Consider the following 17,737-nt stretch of genomic DNA (forward strand, 5'->3'; position numbering starts at 1 on the left):
TGGGACAGTAAGCACAGGGAGCATGGGGAGGCAGCTGCCCTGCCTGGGGCAGGTCTGTGCTCCACAGGCAGCCCTGTGCCCACTGCTCCCTGGGAACTGTTATCCTGGGATAGTGCTGGGAGCTGCTATCCCAGGATAATGCTGAGGAAAAGCCAGGGGAAGCTGAACACCCCCCAGGTCACACACAGCCAGTCTGGCACAGCCAGGCACTCATGGCACAAGGTAAGGCATTTATTTGCTGCCTCTCCAGCAGGGAGAGGGCTCAGAGTCCAGTTTGGAAGGAACTGCATGGCCTTTGGTGAGGTGAGCTGGAAGAGAGAACGATGGAGATGCTGGTGGGAGCCCAACCTTCTCCTGCCACCCTGTGCCTTCCTGTGATGGTGTGGCTTCATCCCCAGCCTGGGGCTGGAGAGGGAGATAAGAGCTGTGGATGCACTCAGCTTGCTCCAGGTCCCCAGGCACTCTGCTAGAGTTCATTCTTGCAAGAACCTGGGAAGATTAGAGAAAAAAAAAACATAAATTCAGCCAGATAAATTCAGTCATTAGCCTGGCTTTGGTTTGTGACTTTGCCAGGCAGAATGAGACTGACCTGAACTTCTGGGAATGTCACCCACACTTGCTGCTTTCCTTTTGGCAAACAACCCCAGGCTGGCTTCATCCCCCCCACACTTGGGAGTGTCACTGTCACCTCCCTGGCATGTCACAGTCCTTGCCTGGGCCCTGTGCACAATGTCCCCAAATCCAGTGACAGTAACACCTGTGCTGGATCAGGGGCCAAAATCATTATGGCTTACAGAGCTCTGACCTGGTGCCTCTGCTGGTGGTTCAAATAAGAGAAAATAATTTTTTTGGTCATTGCACACATCCCCCACTGAGCAATTCTCAGTTGTAGGATAGCATTCAGTTGGGAAATGCTCCACCAGGCATGGAATAGGGATGGCTGAGTAACTCTATGGGATGCCCTGCGAGCCCCAGAGCTTGCTGGGGTATGACAGGACAGCTTTGTGTCCTACAGGGACCATGAAAAGAGACAAAAACAGGTTTTGCTTGCTGAGACAGACTTGGCAGAAATTAATTTCAGGACTTTGGAGTCATCCCTTGGAATGAATCCATGTTACCTTGTGATACTGCTCACATTCCTCTGTGCTGTCACTAACAATATGTGCAGGGCACTACTAGAAAACTCAGCCTGCTGGAACCCTCAGTGGTTCTGGTAATTACCCCTTTCTGAGATGGTTTTTAAGTGTCTATTTGCAGCTACTTTGCTTTCAGACAAGTTCTTTGAATTCCTTTTCCTTCTCAGCCATTACTGCAAGCGCTGAACTGGGACTGAATATGCCCTGAACCAGTTTCTCCTGAGTCTTTCCAAGACTCAGCAAGCTGCTGTTGCACACCCCAGCCATGCCTAGTTTCTGGAATTCTTTATTGGGAAAATGAGCTGCAAAGAGCTGCATATCAAAATAAAAGAGTTCAGCTGGTTGTGTTCTGCTTGGAGCCCAGGTGAGCACCACAGGGACCCGAGGGGATGCTGTCCCTCTGCGTGGTGGGGACACCAGGCAGGACCCCCAACCTTCAGCCGTTTCACACATGACAGCTCTCACTGGGGTCCCTTCCTCAGTTTGCTTCTTCGGAGACCCTCTCTGGTGCCCTTACTGGCCTGTAAACTTCCAAAATAAATACCTGAAACTTCCCAAGGTCATAAATCTGCCAGCCTCTGCACGCTCCCTAAACTTCCCTGATTGACTTTTTGGACTGTTAATTTCCTAAGAGCTGGGGGTTCTTTCCTAAGGACCGAGTTATCGGGAAGGGACAGCAGCTGTGAGGTGCTGCCTGCCACAGGTGCCCCACTGCTCCCAGTGCCTCCTCAGCTCTGCCCCACAGCCACGTTTCCATGTGCCAACCTTACAATTTTTGGCTGCTACAAGGGCAGTCAGATGGTGCAGCCATGGAAACAGCTTTGAAACGAAGCTAATGGGCTGTTTGTGTTCATCCTTTATTAATTACAGGCTGCTGAGCTTGAGGCAGATCCAGATTAGCAGTGGCATATGTGTTACTGATCTCGCTGGCCTGCATCTGCTCCCCGTGGCTGGGATGGCTGGAGGGAGATCCTTCCCCACTGCTTTTTCCAGGCACTTACACGTCTCCAGCCGCTCCTCCAGGAACGAGATCTGCTCGCTCAGGGAGTCAATCCTGTCCAGCTGCTGGAGGGAGTGGGACAGGCGGCTGATGGGGTCTGCACCGACATCCTCTGGTGGCATCAGGTTGTGGAAGGGGGCCAGCACCAGCTGGAGCTTCTGCAGGGAGAAGGGGAGCAGTGAGTGCAGGACCACCCGGGGGGACGCAGCACCCACCAGGGAGGGCTCAAGGGGCTGTGGTGCGTTCAAAGGGCTGGAAAAGCCGTGGCGTGGGCGCCGCGGGCAGCACAGCTGGGATTGCTGCTGGGATGTTAAAAATAGAGCCGGGGAGGAGGGAAACCCTGGCTGCAAACAGCCCCGGGTGGGAGCTGGCTGAGCAGGAACAGGGCAGGGGCATGTGCTGCAACTCGCCTGCTCCAGTGCTTCCACTCTGCTCCTCAGGTCCTTCATTTCTTCCTTCATTTCACTGGAGGGACCTGAAAAAGTGACCGAGGGAATGTCAGTGAGTAAAAGCCCACTGCCGAGGTGAGGTGGAAGCTGCTGGGGAGAAAGACGTGGCTGCAGGTCTCTGGCCAAGCTCTGCTGCTTTCCCCACCCAGGGTGGGGATCATCCCCCAGAGCATCAGCTGGACCTGCTGGCATCTAGTCCAACTGCTAAAGGCACAGGCTGTTCCTGCTGCTGCAGCACCTGCAACGAAGTGGGGAGGGTTTTAAGCAGTGGGGCGATGCTTAAAGGACAAAAGATCTGGTGGATCCTGGCCTTTTGTGCCCGTGTTGCCAAAAAACACCCAGCTCTGCCCTGTGCTGTGGTGGGCACAAGGGATTGTCCCTGCTGAGGTTCCTGCACAGGGGTGGAGGCAGGTGGGGCACGTGCAGGCCGTCCCAGGTGTTTGCTGCCTGATGCCCATGCTGGCCACAGCGCATTATTACTCACGGTACGAGTTTGAAGTGTCACAGCGCGTACCAAAAGTAATAATGGGCCGTCACCAGCGGCGCCCGCCGCTCCTCGTGGCTCCGGACCCGCCCTGCAGGAACGAGGATGATGAGGGAGAGAACAGACACATCCCAGACACCTCCAGCCGCAGCCAGGCCCCGTCACCCTCACAGATGGATTTGTGCTCGGGGGAAGTTGAGTGGGAGAAGCACTGCTGGGTCAGCCAGAATAAAGCTGAGGGGCTCTGGCTGTTGTCCCCTCTCCTGCCACTCCTGCGATGCTGTGTCCCCTCAGCTCTCCCTGCAGGCCCCCAGCAGCTGGGCTCAGTGTGGGGACAGGGTACCTGCTTGGCTGGAGGTGTCTGGCGCTGGCACCAGGGGCTGGCAGCCCTTGTCATCGGCAGCAAGGCTGAAGCCGTCCCGGCAGGCGCAGTGGAAGCTCCCGGCCGTGTTGATGCAGAGCTGGCTGCACCCGTGGCTCTGGCTGGCACATTCATCCACGTCTGCAACACAGGAACAGCTAGTGAGGAGGGGACAGGCTGAGGGGCACGGGTGGCTTAGGCACAGGGGGGCTGCAGTGGAACCCCAGTGAGTGCCCCACAGTGAGCTGGTGTTTGGGCCGGGCGCAGCTCTGGGTGCCTGGGACAGCCCTGGATAAACCTGGGCTAAGCTGGAAGGGGTCTGGCCTCCTCCCCTCCTCCTGCTGCCCCCACAACACTGCCAGAAGGAGAAGCTGTGGTCAGAAATGTCCCAGCTCTGGCCAGGCGGGCGCAGGCAGTGCTCGGCTCTCATCCCGGATTTACGGCCGGGGTTTTGGTTCCAGCCAGCTGTGGCGAGGAGCTATCAGCCTTTCAAGTGTGTACAAAACCCAGTAACCTCTCCTCACACGGGGGAGTTATTAAAGCTGTTCCCACAAAGCAGAAAGAGCTGAAGCTCTTCCCACGCCTGGGCAAATCTGTTTTAGGCAGTGGGAAAATCCTTTCCCCTGGAGCTGGAGCTGTCAGCAATGGGCTCAGCCCTGCCTGGCCCAGCATGGGTCAATGCCACACGCTCCTCCTCTGCCTTACAGGAGGCTGGAAAGCTGGGAAAAGCTGGGAAATGCTGTGGTAGGGGTTTGCAGCACTGGTGTGCAACACACTGCCTGATTTCTCCACGCTGTGAGGAGCACTGGGCTCTTCCTGTGCTGCAGAGGAGCCTGGACATCACCAGACTTCTCCTCCACCCCCAGATATTTTTGGTTTATGGATTTTTAGTCTCTGCAGTAAAAGGGCATTTTAGTTTACAGCAAGAGTTTACAAAGCCTGGGAGGGATGATCACAAACACACGATCCCAGGCTGGCCCCACAAGGGCTCTGTGCTGCAGGGAGGCTCACAGCTCTGCTCACACCGACCCAGCACGGAGCAGCAGGCACAGAAAATGGGGGTGCACAGGAGGGAGCGCTGAGGCAGCCAAAGGGAGGTCAGACCTCCCCTGGGAGCCACACTTCCCATCATTTCCTGGAGCAGGTGTTGTTCAGGTGTGTGCACAGGGACACAATGAGACGTGGCCCAAGGTCTGATAAGGGGTAAGGTCTGACAAGGTCCCTGTCCCCTCTGAGGGGTTGGTGTGGGGCAAAGGACACCCAGAGCCCCACGGCAGCTGGCGTGCTCCCAGGAGAAGCTCTCCAGCAGCAGGGCAGGTGTGACACAGGGAGCAGGGACAGAGGGGACATGGCCAGTACCTGTCTGGCAGGCTTGCCCCGTCCAGCCGGGGGGGCAGGAGCATCTCCCGGGGAAGGCGCAGCTCCCGCCGTTCTGGCACGGCTCCCAGCACAGAGCTGTGAGAGGAACACCAGCACAGCATCACCCAGGGGCTCCCCAGCTCCCTCCCTCCCACCCTGCATGTGTGCACACCCCAAAACACACCAGCACCACACAGCAGGGCTGAGCTGCCCAGAGGGAGCAGGACTTAGGGTGGGTGGAAGGAAGAGGAGCTAGAAAGAAGCTGAGATGGGAAGGAGGAGGGCAACAGGCAGCAGCCCCCTGTGCCACACTCTGAGCTCACTGGGAACAGACTGGCTGCTGCTGTGGTTTATTTTTGTTGTCTCCTGAAAGGGTTTCTCATCCATTTCTGCTGATTTCGATGGGAAGGACTTTTTTTATTTATCCTCTGCTAACTAAAAAGGTAATAAGCGATCCCAAAGGAATAAGGCCCAAGAGGCAGCAGAGAAAAGCTGGGAATTAATCAGATATTGAACCACATTTGGCTGTGATGCTGAAAATTTAATTCAGGGAGAATGAATCTGACAGACAGAAGGTGGGTAAATGAGAGAAGTGGTCCTGGGGCCCCCCTCCAGGGACACGTCTGGGGACGGGCAGTGGCACGGGGGTGACCCAGCAGCTCCTTACCTCTGTTACAGCCCAGCGTGTGGCCGTTTGCTCTGCTCCAGCCAGGACAGCACGAGGCCATGGGCTGGGCCAGCTGCCTGTAGCTCTGCCTGTAGACAACCCTGTAGATGGTCCTGCAAGGCAAGGCTGGGCTGAGCCGCGTGGCCCGGAGCCGTGTCCTGCTCCCACGGCAGCTCGGGGTGCTCCCGGGAGCTGGGATCCCCATCCCGGGGTGGGGAGCAGGATCCCTGCTGCCCGTGGCTCACCTGTAGGTGCTGCAGAGGCGGTGGCCCTGGCAGGTGGTGAGGTAGGGCTGGTACACGGGCTGCACGTGGGACTCGGCGTGGGCACCGGGGCGGCGCGGCGGCATCGTGGCTGAGCACACCCTGCGCCTGGGCACACAGGGCTGGGTCAGTCCCGCAGCCAGGGCACGGCCCCAGCTCCCCTCTCTGCACCGGGCTAGTGGACAGCAGTGCCCGCTTGCCCCTGTGACATCAGAACCACTTGAAGCTGTTTCGGGTCAGTGACAAAGCCCTGGAGCACTGAGCGGCGCGGGCGCTTCCTCCCCCCGTCCCGTGGGAGCAGTTGGGACCCAGATTTAGGGATGATTTACTCATTACATTGTCTTCTTTCCCCTAAAATCACTCACTTTCTGGGTGGATTTTTCCTTTCTGAGACTTTTGCATTCCTGAAACGGATGCCCGTGTGGTCACCAAGAAATTAATGATTTCACAGGAAGGGTCAGGCTCACCGCAAAAAAAAGTTAGAGGTTGGATAAAAAGCACTCCCCAGCCTTCCTAAGATAAGTGCTATCCAGTAAAAAACTTTCCCAAGGTTAACAGCCAAAGTGGTCTTGCTTAAACATCCTTTTTTTCAACAATTTCCAGCCCAAACAGGTCAGTCCCACTGAGGAACCCATCTACTCATCTCAGCCTCCCAGTTCAATTAGAAACTAAAATAAAAAGCCTGGGAATTAGCATGGACATCAGATGGTTTCCATTAACTCCAGAAAACTCCTCTCAGCCTCATGATTAATGTTATAGAAGATGCAATTTTTAAATGGCAATTGTTTGCTTTGTAAAATTCAGAACAAAGTTTTAGCTGCAGCCTGTGCGTGTGAGCGAGGAATTCAGCTGTGGTTTCAGTCCTGGACAGAATGTGAAAGGTTTGACGCTGGAGGAGCGTTTCAGTGTAAAAACAAACTTCCTAGAAAATGTGAGCTGTGTCTGGGGGAGGGTTTTGAGCTGCAGCTCCTCTCAGCTGGGGAAGAAACTGGGGCACTGAGCTCTGGGCTTCCTCAGACCCAGCAGGAGCTGAGCTGTGCCTGGCCAGGCTGTGCTGGGATCCAGGGAGAGCTCCCAGACCCATTTCCCAGAAAGGGAAGGGGAATTGCTGGAGCTGCCACTGCCCCAGCAGAGTCCTGGGGGGCACAAAGCACAGCCCAGGCTTTCCCTGGGTGCCCATCAGAGCTGGCAGCTCTGTCCTCCTCTGATGGGAGCTGCATCCTTCAGTGACAGCGTGTTCACAAGGCTTGATTTGTGTGCTAGCAGGATTTCACACATTATTTTCATGAAGGATGTGCTTGAAAGAGGCTGTAATAATTCCTGAACAGCTCAGGGCCTGATGACCTTTTGACTCTCCTGGACAAAATGCCCAGAGTGTCTTTGTGTCCCTGCACGGAGTTAAACAGAGCTGGGACGTTTCCTCTGAGAGATGTTTTAGCTTTAGTGAGAAAGCAAACAACCAGCAACAGGCTGCTGAGCCTTGGGAGAGCTTTTTCCACCTCCTCACCAGCCCAGAGAGCCACACAGGGCTGCTCCCACCAAGAGAGGACGTGCCTCACCCTGATGGGTGGGGAACACACCTGAGAGGTGCAGGCAAAACAGAGCCTTACCCTGCGTGGGCAAAGCCCTCCATGCTGGTGGTGCTGAGGATGAGGAGGAGTCCCCAGAGGAGGCAGCTGAGGCTCCACATGTCCCGTCCCTCCTGCAGCACTGGCTCCTGCTCTTCCGTGGGTTGTGCTGGCTCCTACTGCATGGCTCGTCCTTCAGTGGGGATCCCTGCAAGCAGGAGAGCAGCACTGTGAGGGAGGGAGGACATTTCAGGAGAAAATTATTCACTGAAAGAGTGATTGGGCACTGGAATGTTCTGCCCAGGGAGCAGCAGAGTCACCGTCCCCGTGTTTAAAAAAAGACTGGACGTGGACTGGACTGGATGTGGCACTCAGCGCCATGGTTTAGTTGATAAGGAGATGTTATCCTTATCAAAGGACTTGATCTCAAAGGTCTTTTCCAACCTAGGTTCTGTGGTTCTGTGAGGTGTCCCTGCCCAGCTGGTGACACCTGACAGAGCCGTGGGGACAAACCCCTGGCAAGGTGGGAGCTGCTCCAGGCACAAACCCCCCTTGCCCCGCTGGTCTCACCAGTGTGGCACAATGTTAATTCAGGAATTATCCTTGATTTAGCCCGGGGGATGCCTGGAGATGCTCTCAGGGCAGCAGGAGCTGTGCAGTTGTGTTGGGGGCAGGGAAGGGACGTGTTTTGCCTCCAACTCGCTGCCAGTTCCAGGCAGTGAGGGCAAAACAATGGCCTGTCATTTCTTAATGCACACAGCATTGTAATGCTGTGTTTTCCCACCACATTAAACACTGAAATCTGATCTTCTTCTCTTTAAAACACAAATTCGTGACAGAGAAAAGTGCTGTAAGGGCCACATGTACCATCTGCAGAGTCGGCTCTGAGGCACAAACCGAGAGGTTTTGATTTTCTCGCAGAGGACAAATACGAAACAAGGCTGAAGAGGGTCAGTAACAATATCCAATTGAAGCAATATCTCATTTAAACAAACCACTTGGCCTCCGGATGGCAGCAGCTGAAGGAGGAAGAAATAAAGAAACCCACCTAAAATATGCACCAGTTAAAGAAAGAACCTTCTGACTAAACTTTCTGAAAGGGGAGGCTACACAAGAAACCTTCTAAGGCTGCAGATACCGTGATCTGCAAATCAACTTTCTAAAATCCCCACATGCTGTAGGGCAGGACTGGACTGGAAAATTGCAGTTTGATCCCCAAATTCCATTGGGAAATCCCAACTCTGAGACAGGTTGTTACAAATACCCATGGCAAATCTGCAGAGCCTGCAGGTCTCCAAGGCACTCAGGATCGTCCTTTCCTTGGTGCAGGAGAAGAATGTGAGGCAGGGAGAAATGGAGATTCACATCTGGAGAGAGACCAGCCTGGTGCCTTCCTGCCCCTTAATATCAAATGTCAAATATCAAATATCCCAGCAGATTTCCATGCAAGCCCAGCCCTGAGGATGGAAGGAGGATTTTGGTGCTTTAAAGCCTGTAGTACTCCATTCTTCTTCAAACACAGAAATTAATTTAATTTCTTAATGAAGAAGGTATGGTACCTCCACCATCAGGAAAGCAAATCTTGCTTGTCCTGCAGGATTTTTAAAAATATTGAAGGAGTTTTCCCTCTCCCCAGTCCTCCTAGAGACATTCCAAGGCCACTGGTGCACGGACACACACCAACTCCCCTTTGCTCCGTCAGCCAGCTTTTCCCAGGGCTAAACTGGGACACAAAACTTCCCTACAATCCCAGATCCCAGGTTCTCAGTGCTGCTCCTCACGTCTGGAAGCCAAACTCTGCCAACCATCTCCATCCTCCCACAGGATTCCCGTGGCTGCAACGGGAGCTTTCCTTGTGGGGAAGGCAAGAAACACAGGGCACAAGCCTAAAATACAGAGTTTGTTTTTTCACTTTGAACTGGAGCAGCACTTCCCTACCTCGAGGATCCCTCTGGACTATAAAATTATGGTTGCTTCGTAACAGAAAAAGCTGTAAAAATAGAAAATACGATAGTCTAGACTTGTCTTTTTTATGGGTTTACAAAAATCAACCCCTTAAAAGCTGCTGAAGATCATCCAACCTGTTGCCACCGTCTATCCCATGCTTTTTTAAAGAATAGAACTTAAGGAAGAAAAAAATTATGCTCAAGAAAAAATTAAAAAAGGCCTTTTAAGCCTCTCAGATGAAGAGGTGAAGCCTCTTGGTCTGACAAGTGAAATTATGTCTTAGGGGTCAGCAAATCCTCCTTGCCTGACCACGTGCTCCTGCAAGTCTGGGGCTCCCTGTTCCACCAGCCAGAACCATTCCCAAAATTCTCCTAAATTCTCCAAATTCTGCTCTTGCCTCAACGACAACCGAGGGGACTCCCAACGCAGGGCACAGGTGAGCAGCATTTCGTGCAGCCCTGCCCAGGAGCCGGCAGCAGGAGGAATCATCACGCCGCGAGGATGAGAGAAGCCAGCCCCCGGCGAGGATGCCATGGCTCTCCCGGGAGCACCAGGCTGCACTCTCCGGACAGCCCGGCCTGGTTCTGCAGGTAAATCCGCTGCTCCAAGCCTGGCTGTGCCCGCAGAGCCAAACCCGGCCTGGGAGGGGATGGATTCGCCCTCGCAGCCAGCTCCGGCTGCTCCCCGCGCGGGATTGGGCTGGGATGCGCTGCCGCGGGATGGATGGAGCGTGGGGACACCGCGGAGGGAGCTGTGGCACTGCCCGCGGGACACGGGGACACGGCGACAGCGACACCGTGCAGGGAGCCGGTACCGCCGGGGCTGCGGGGATGTGGGTGTCCCGGGGGACTGCAGGGACACGGGGGTGCGGTGGGGAGACAGGGACACGGATGTCCCGTGGTGAGACAGGGACACGATGTCCCGGGGGGCTGCAGAGACACGGGTGTCCCGGAGGGCTGCAGGGACACGGGTGAGCCGTAGGGACACGGGGGTGCGGTGGGGAGACAGGGACACGATGCCCCGGGGAGCCGTAGGGACACGGGTGTCCCGGGGGGCTGTAGGGACACCCTCGGGGAGGCGGGGACGCGGATGTCCCGAGGGTCTGTAGGGACACGGGTGTCCCGGAGAGCTAAAGGGACACGATGTCCCGGGGAGCCGTAGGGACACGGGTGTCCCGGGGGGATGCAGGGACACGGGTGTCCCGGGGGGATGCAGGGACACCCGCGGGGAAGCGGGGACGCGGATGTCACGGGGGTCTGTAGGGACACGGGTGTCCCTGGGGGATGCAGGGACACGGGTGTCCCGGGGGGATGCAGGGACACGGATGTCCCGGGGGGATGCAGGGACACCCGCGGGGAAGCGGGGACGCGGATGTCACGGGGGTCTGTAGGGACACGGGTGTCCCTGGGGGATGCAGGGACACGGGTGTCCCGGGGGTCTGTAGGGACACGGGTGTCCCGGGGGGATGCAGGGACACCCGCGGGGAGGCGGGGACGCGGATGTCCCGGGGATGCTCCCGCGGCCGCAGCAGCCCGAGCCCTGAGCCCTCCCAGCCCCCCGCGCTGCGGTACCGAGCCCCGCTCCGCCGGCACCCCCGTCCCCCGCCCGTCCCCGCCGGGCCCCCCGCCCCGGCCGTGCCGAGCCCCGGGCGGCGCCCGCCGGGACTCACCGGTGCCGGTGGCGGAGCCGCGGAGTCGCCGCCGCGCCGCGGCCCCCCGCGCATTTCCTCCCCCGGCCCCGGCCGGTCCCTCCGCCCCGGCCCAATGAGCTCCCGGCGGGGAGGAAAGCGGAGCCTCCCGGCCGGGGGAAACGCCGGGGATCTCCGCCTGCCCCCGCCCCGCCGGGCCCCGCCGGCCGCCACCTGCCCCCGGCTCCCCGGGACGCGTGCGGGGACCGGGCAGCACCGGCGGGGACCGGGCAGGAGCCCCGGGGCGCCCCGGCTGAGGGGACGCGCTGCTGGAGCGGCGCTGATGCTGTCGCTGATGGGGACGGGGCTGCGGGGCGCTCCGGTGGGTGTGCAGCCTTACCTGTGAGCCCAGGGCAGCAGCAGCCCCGGCCCCACCAGCCCCACCAGCCCCACGAGCCCCACGAGCCCCACGGGCCCCACGAGCCCCACCAGCCCCACCAGCCCCACGGGCCCCACGGGCCCCACGAGCCCCACGCTGCGGGGACACGCGCGGCCCCCAAGGGCCAGCCCGGCTGGGTGCGCAGGGGATTAGCAGCGAGAGACATCGCGGCTCGGCCCCGGCCTCGCCCAGGGCTGTGCGGACTCCCCGGGGGGATGATCCATCGCAGCACGAGGCAAATTGAATTCTCTTGACTAAAAATCTCTGTCCTGGTCCGCACTCCCCACCACGAGCACAGAGGATGTGAGGAGGAGACTCATCTCTCCCTGGGTTAGAGACCTGCTCCAGACCCTCCCGCCGTGCCCGTTTATCCCCCTGAGCTCCTTCCAAAGTCCTGCAGGAGCCGGTGATGTTTCCAGCAAATCCTAAAGGATGCTTAGAGAATTCTTTGGAAGTCCCCCAGCTGCAGAGGGACCCTCCGGGGTGACACCCAGGGCTCAGCCCCGGCTGCCCAACACCTGCCCCGGGACAGCTCGGGCGGCCCAGCTGCCTACAGGCTTCTCCTCTTAAATGCCCAGTTATTTATCAAAGCGGCTCGGTTTGTGCCAAATTGCCACTTGTTTTGTCTACATTTTTGTCTGGAAAATTAGAGCACAGAGGGTTATTGTTTCTCAAATGACTTAGGCGCCTGCCCATGCACAGAACCATTCTTAAAGATAGCAGGGATCTGATGTGCAAATGAATGGCAGGATACAGCCCCCTGGGAATATTTGTTCCCATTAAGCCCTGTAAATTTTTTGAAAGCATGTAAGCATTTAAAGGAAATATTTACCAGTTCAACAATAATGGCTCCAAGAGAACAACTGAGATCACTGGCCCATCCCCTCTGTTTCCTCAGGGATATGCTGGGGCTGCTGATGGGACTGGAACTGCCTCGGGCCGTGCTGCACCCTCCGGGGAAGCTGATGGGTGCTTGGGGCTCTCCGTGTAAAAGGAGCTTTGGTGGGATCCTCCCTGAGAAGGGAACAGAGGGGAATCCTCTCTGGAAGTGCTGGTGGAGATGGAGATCCCTCCCAGCAGCAGGGAAAGGTTTGCTGGTGCTGCTGGAAGTGCAGCTCTGTGTTGTGAAGCATCTCACACGGGTTTGTTCACCCTCTGGAGCCATCCTACCTCTGGGGAGTGATTTCAGCTCCCTTAATTTCATCAGCACAGGCAACGTCTCCCAAGAGCCTTGGAAGCACACTAATTATCTTGTTACGCAGAGAGCATTATTGGTTTTTTTTTCTGGTGTATGGGGAAGATGAACAGAGCCTGAGTTATTGTCTAATAATTGCAAAATGCGTGTGGAAGCCAGAGCTTCTCTGTGTGGCCATACTGAAAACACAGGATCTCATTTTGCAGCGGAGACGACTCACCTCATCCACGCTGCTCCATCAGGTGTCCTGAGCAGGGATCCTTTGCTTAAGGAGCATCTTGGTTTCTTTCTGTGAGGACAGAAAAAGGCCAGTGTTACACTCCCCTTGTCAGGCAGGCAGAGAGCAGCGACCCAGCCCTCACCCACGATGGACCTGGCGTTCCCTGGACACTCCCAAAGATCCCTGCAGGGTGGTGGCCACAGAGCCACCACCAGAGAGGCACAGACACTGTGACACCCTGGCAGGGCATGAGGAAACCCATCCCCACCCCACAGAGGGTGTTTCAGGAGCAGCCCATGGCCCTGATCCTGCTTGCTGTAATCCCAGTGGGAATGCAGGCAGAGCCACGATGCCCTTGCACCTTTTAGGGCTGAGCAGGCCGGGGCACGAGCGGGGCTGATGAGCAGAAGGGATTTGCTGAGCAGGATCTATCCCCTCTAGCAGCTTTGCCAGTGCTCAAGGCTGGCATTTTCCAAGAACCCAGGAGAACAGGAGTGCACCTGGCACACTCTCCCAGGTGTATCCCAGCTCACCTCCCTGATGTGTGATCCCACCTGCTGCTCCCCAGCATTCTCCTTTACCATGACACTCTACCATTTACCCTCATTTAAGGACAAGCATCCCTCACTGCCCAGGAAAGCTTTGCATGAATCCCTGGGATTCCAAGTGCAAATTTGATGGTGAGGAAGAGGATGGACTCGTCCTTCAGGACACCACCACACAGCACAGGACCAAGCACGCTCCTTCCAGGGACCCCACTGGAGCTTTCTCAGCCACAGGCAGCCCCTCCCTAAGTGCACTGAGCATTTTAAATTCTGCCAGTATTTTAACTGCAAAAAGTTTCCAGTTCCATTTATTGGGTCAAATCTTTGCTCGAGCAAGTGCCTGAGTCAGCTGCTAAAGAACTACACGCAGCCCATTAAAAGAGCATTTAATCCTCTGCTCTCAGGGAGGGTTCTGTGTCTTCTGTGCTAATATTCATTATGCTGGGAGGGAAATCCCCCAGGACAAGGCCTGGCAAAGCTCCCTTGGAAGCAGAGGAGTTATGCCAGGTCAGAGTGGGGGAAGATCAGATCTGTTGGCACTGTTAATGTCAGTGTGATGAGCTCCTGACAAAGGCAGCAGGGGATTTTGGCTCCTGCCTGAATTCAAAGTCCTCCCTTGCCCGATATTTTACATTTTTCCCCCACAGCTTTCTCCCTTGCACACCAGAACTGCACTCCCACGACATCTAACATTAATGCTTGTCTCCAGGCCAGCAAAGAAATGTTTCTGCCCAGCCTCCCTCTTGGATTCAACCATGTCAAAACCTCCTTGTCTCCCACTGGTTTCACCAGCAGCGTGAGCTGGGAGATCCCAGATCCCAGGCTGAGCACCAGGCTGGCTGTGCAGGTGAGATTTTTCACCCACCTCCTGAATTCCTAGAGCCTGCCAAGCCCACAGCTCCTGCCTGGGCATCCAGCATCCCCCTGGAGCATCCGTGGGGCATTGAGGGCTGGAGCTGAGGGCTGGAAGTGCTTTCCCTGTTTGGTAGCAGAGCTTGGAGGGTGGGAGGCATCTGGGGCATGAAGATGGAAGGATTAACAGTGGAGAATTAAATCCCAGATCAGGAAGCTGCTCTTTAGAGAGGAGCACTTGCAGCCCCTCGCAGAAAACGGGACGTGCCCAGGCACACGAGCTCGCCCCAAACAGGAGTGCTGGAGGGACAGATGGATGGGGACAGGGCAGAGAGTGACACACATACAGATGCAAAACCTTCCAGCCCCCCCAGGCGTGCCTGACCCCACCCTGCAGTGCACAATGGGCTCTCACTGGTCTCCACGGGGGTCTGGCACACAACCAGAGGCACTTGATAAAGCAAAAGGGAATTTTTGGTGCTTCTCAGAAATAGAAGAAAGGAGGAATGGCGCTTTTTTTGCTGTTCTAGGACAAACTCTTCTGCTCGGGACTTCGTGAGGCTGTTTGTAAACTTTACACTTCAGTTCAAGCTTTGGAGCAGCCCCTGTTCTGCAGGGCTCTGGGAGGGAAATGACCTCCCACTGTTCTATTCTGGCTCATATTGTTCTCAGCTGCTCAGCTGCACTCCAGCTATCTCAGTGGAAATCTAGAGGAGTCCACGGATGGCAGTGGGATAAAACCAGGTCAAACCAAGAAAAGAACTTGACCCATCATAACTCTCGCTCTTGTTGCCACCAGTGGCTCAGGACTCTGCATATTAAAACTGAGACTCGAGCCTCACAAAGTGATTTTTTTTTTTTTTTTGGCCTGAGTAAGGATTCACAAGCATTAGTTGTCTCAGGGCTACTGTGTTCTGACTTAAGGTGCCCATGGGGACAACCAGCAGCTGAGCTGGAGCTGTGCAAAAACAAATGCAGGAACAGGGCACCATCCCATAGCCAGCTTTATTTTCCCCTATTGAATTTCTATTTACATTTAGAGGATGCAGCAATGGCTGCAGTGTAAAAGGTGGGAAATGATTAATCCCACCCAAGAATAAACTGAATTTTGTGGCTTTCTGTAAAATTTCCCTGTCAAAAAAACCTGGCAGTGGTCTCTTGCCCCACTTTCCCAGTGAATCAGCACATGGGAGGTGTGGTGGGATAGCTGGGAGCTGCAGGATGGCTCAGCCCCTGCACCAGCCCAGGGAACAGCTCAGCAGAGAGCCTTTCACCCAAGAAATCCTCGCTCTGATTATCTTTCTCTTCCAGGGGAAAGTTTCCAGCTGCAGGAACCTGCCCTGGGTATGGGCAGGACGGGGATCCCGGCGCTCACTTTGGGAGAGAGGAAAGAACAGTTCTGATCCCCACTTTTCTTTGCTGAGACACTTTTGTTTCCCTGCCCGGTCTGGGACCTTTCCCCTGTGTTTCTCCCAGCCCTGCTGCTGCTGCTGGGACAGAGGGGAGGGCTCCTTTACCCCAATTTGTTGCAGTCTGTAAATCTGCCTCCCCGCGGCCAGCCCCACCTGCAGCAGCAGAGCCTGGGAAAAGGCTGGAATGAGCCTCCGGACCGGATCCAATTTCTCGTCCTTACCTCCAGGGAAGCCTGGGAGAGCTGGTGGTGGAACAGCAGAGAGGGGGAGTCGCTCCTTCGGCAGATCCCAGGCAAGAACAGGGAGAATCTGCCGGGGCAGATCCGCGTTTCCCACTGCTGCCCAGAGGTGAGGTGGATTTTTGAGGATGCTCCAGCTCCAGCCACAGTGGCCTTCCACAACCTCCCAAGCACTGCCAGACCTTCCCAATCCAGCTTGAAATTCATTTGATCACTGGCAAAGCCTTGTTGTTCATTTCTGTGTTTGATTCTCTGCTCAGGGGTTTGGTTCCATGAATGCTGGACCCTGGGAAAAAAGATGCTGGGTTATTTCTACCAAGAGCCCTTCACTGGTGTGGTTCTGCTCCGTATTCCTGCACAGCCAGACAGTGCCTGGGTATCCCAGCTGTTCCTTTATCCCAAAATACCCTGGAAGCCTCCTGCCTGCACTGTGCAATGCCACAGATGAGGACAGCAGGACCCACAGGTAGCTTCAGACAGCATGAAAACCACCCAGCTCCATGGTTATAAATGTGGGAGGCTTTGCTGAGCTCCTGGTGTGCACAGCCAGCATGATCCAGGCTCGGCTGTGGGTCAGGACAAGCCTCGGTGGCAGAGGCAGGACAATGCCTGCCCACATCCCTGTCCTGCCCCACATCCCAGCCGGGTCTGGGGTGGATTCAGCAGCACTCAGAGGAGAGCAGAGGGCAGGGGCAGAGCGGGGAGGATGGACAGCCTGGTGATGCACCAGAGGTATGCAGACAGCAGGCAGAGGGAAAAGGGAGGGAGATACAGAAAGAAAAGAGATTAGCTAAGGATTTCCAGCTATCTCACAGGAATTTGTGCAAGTGTTTGCAGCCTCTACATGCACAGGAGGTAAAATTTACCCACTGGCTTCTCCTGCCCCTCAAAACAGCCTGAATGCCAGTGGGGTGACTTAAAAATAACAGTGCTGGAGGCTGGGCTGTGCTCAGAGCAAAGCCGTGCTCAGCACGTGGCTGACAGCAGCTCCAGCCTCGCCGGGAGCCCATGGAGACTGCCTCACACACCTGGGTGTTCCAGGGGATGCTCTGCACACCTGGGTGCTCCAAGAGATGCTTTGCACACCTGGGTGCTCCGAGCTAGGTGTTCAACCATCCCCAAGGCTCCCAGCACCACGAGCAGGGGCAAAACCCACTCAGAGCTTCACAAGGCTCCCACTTCACGTGCTCCCACTGCCCGCAGTGCCAGCTCCCCTTCCCCATCCCATCCCATCCCATCCCATCCCATCCCATCCCATCCCATCCCATCCCAAACCTCCTCATCTCATCCCAAACCTTCTCATCCATCCCACCCCATCCCGTCCATCCCCGCTGGGCTCTGTGGTACCTCGGGTGTCCCCTGTCCCCTGCCGTGCTCCCCGCTGGCTCTCGGTGCCCATCCCTGCCCGGCCACGCCGTGCCCAGCGGCCCCGGGCGCCGTCCCGGTGTCCCCGGTGTCCCCGGTGTCCCCGGCGTCCCCGGCATGGCCGGCTGCACACAGGCAGAGGTGGCTGCTGAGGTGGAAGGGCGGCTTTTTATGCTTTTCTTCCTGTATAAATCAGGCCGGGGATGGACAATCCCAGACAGGACTTCCTGTGTGTGTTGTGAGCTGATAAGGGCGCCGCGAGGAGAACAAACACGGCCGCCCCGAGGGGGACGGGGGCCACGGGGCGGGACCCCCACGCCGAGCCCACCACGCAGAGCAGGCAGCCACGAGTCCCCACGGACAGGGCTGCCGGCCCAAACTCCCTCCCGAGCCTCACACCAGGCCTGAGATGGGTGGGACCCACCCCGCCCCACTTTGGGGAACATTTTGGCAGCTCCCACTCCTATTTTCGGGATGCTGGGGACCCCCACGGCGCCAGGGACCTGTGGCAAGCATGGCAGGGTTGGTGGCCACCTCCTCAAGAGGGGCCATGTCAATGTTGAGCACCATTGGAGCATCTTCTGGGGTATTGTGACCCCCTTGAAATTT

At 56.6% G+C, this 17,737-nt stretch overlaps 1 protein-coding gene and 1 long non-coding RNA gene across 7 annotated transcripts; one reads left to right on the forward strand and one right to left on the reverse strand.

Annotated features, from left to right (window-relative positions):
* Positions 1–210: 210 nt before the first annotated feature.
* On the reverse strand, positions 211–15,887 carry EGFL7 (EGF like domain multiple 7). 5 transcript variants are annotated; one of them, XM_031506302.3, is made up of 10 exons: positions 15,746–15,887; positions 12,716–12,784; positions 7,330–7,495; positions 5,702–5,827; positions 5,457–5,569; positions 4,790–4,885; positions 3,413–3,571; positions 2,547–2,611; positions 2,138–2,294; positions 211–489 (listed from the first exon to the last, which is right to left on the reverse strand). In XM_031506302.3, the coding sequence occupies exons 3-10, from the start codon at positions 7,407–7,409 to the stop codon at positions 467–469; spliced, it is 819 nt and encodes a 272-aa protein (XP_031362162.3). In that variant the 5' UTR covers positions 7,410–7,495; positions 12,716–12,784; positions 15,746–15,887; the 3' UTR covers positions 211–466. The 5 variants fall into 5 exon arrangements, with proteins under 5 accessions (XP_031362162.3, XP_085412369.1, XP_085412372.1 ...); XM_085556243.1 differs by having other exon boundaries at positions 2,138–2,611; XM_085556246.1 differs by lacking the exons at positions 12,716–12,784; positions 15,746–15,887 and adding an exon at positions 10,904–10,973.
* LOC116184213 (uncharacterized) lies at positions 13,970–15,985 on the forward strand. 2 transcript variants are annotated; one of them, XR_014949219.1, is made up of 2 exons: positions 13,970–14,107; positions 15,424–15,985. It is a non-coding gene; the product is annotated as an uncharacterized LOC116184213 (long non-coding RNA). The 2 variants fall into 2 exon arrangements; XR_004148970.3 differs by having other exon boundaries at positions 15,752–15,985.
* The last annotated feature ends 1,752 nt before the right edge of the window (positions 15,986–17,737 follow it).

This window comes from Lonchura striata, chromosome 17, assembly GCF_050655825.1.
Source record: "Lonchura striata isolate lonStrDom1 chromosome 17, ASM5065582v1, whole genome shotgun sequence".
Lineage (NCBI taxonomy): Eukaryota > Metazoa > Chordata > Aves > Passeriformes > Estrildidae > Lonchura > Lonchura striata.

What these genes read in the sequence shown, in the direction of transcription:
- EGFL7 (XM_085556243.1), bottom strand. Translation starts at nt 7,409, where the DNA reads ATGTGGAGCCTCAGCTGCCTCCTCTGGGGACTCCTCCTCATCCTCAGC. An exon ending in CGCCTCTGCAGCACCTACAG is followed by an intron (nt 5,570 to 5,701) that starts GTGAGCCACGGG and finishes CTTGCCTTGCAG; the next exon opens with GACCATCTACAGGGTTGTCT. An exon ending in GGAGGAGCGGCTGGAGACGT is followed by an intron (nt 490 to 2,137) that starts GTAAGTGCCTGG and finishes TAATCTTCCCAG; the next exon opens with GTTCTTGCAAGAATGAACTC.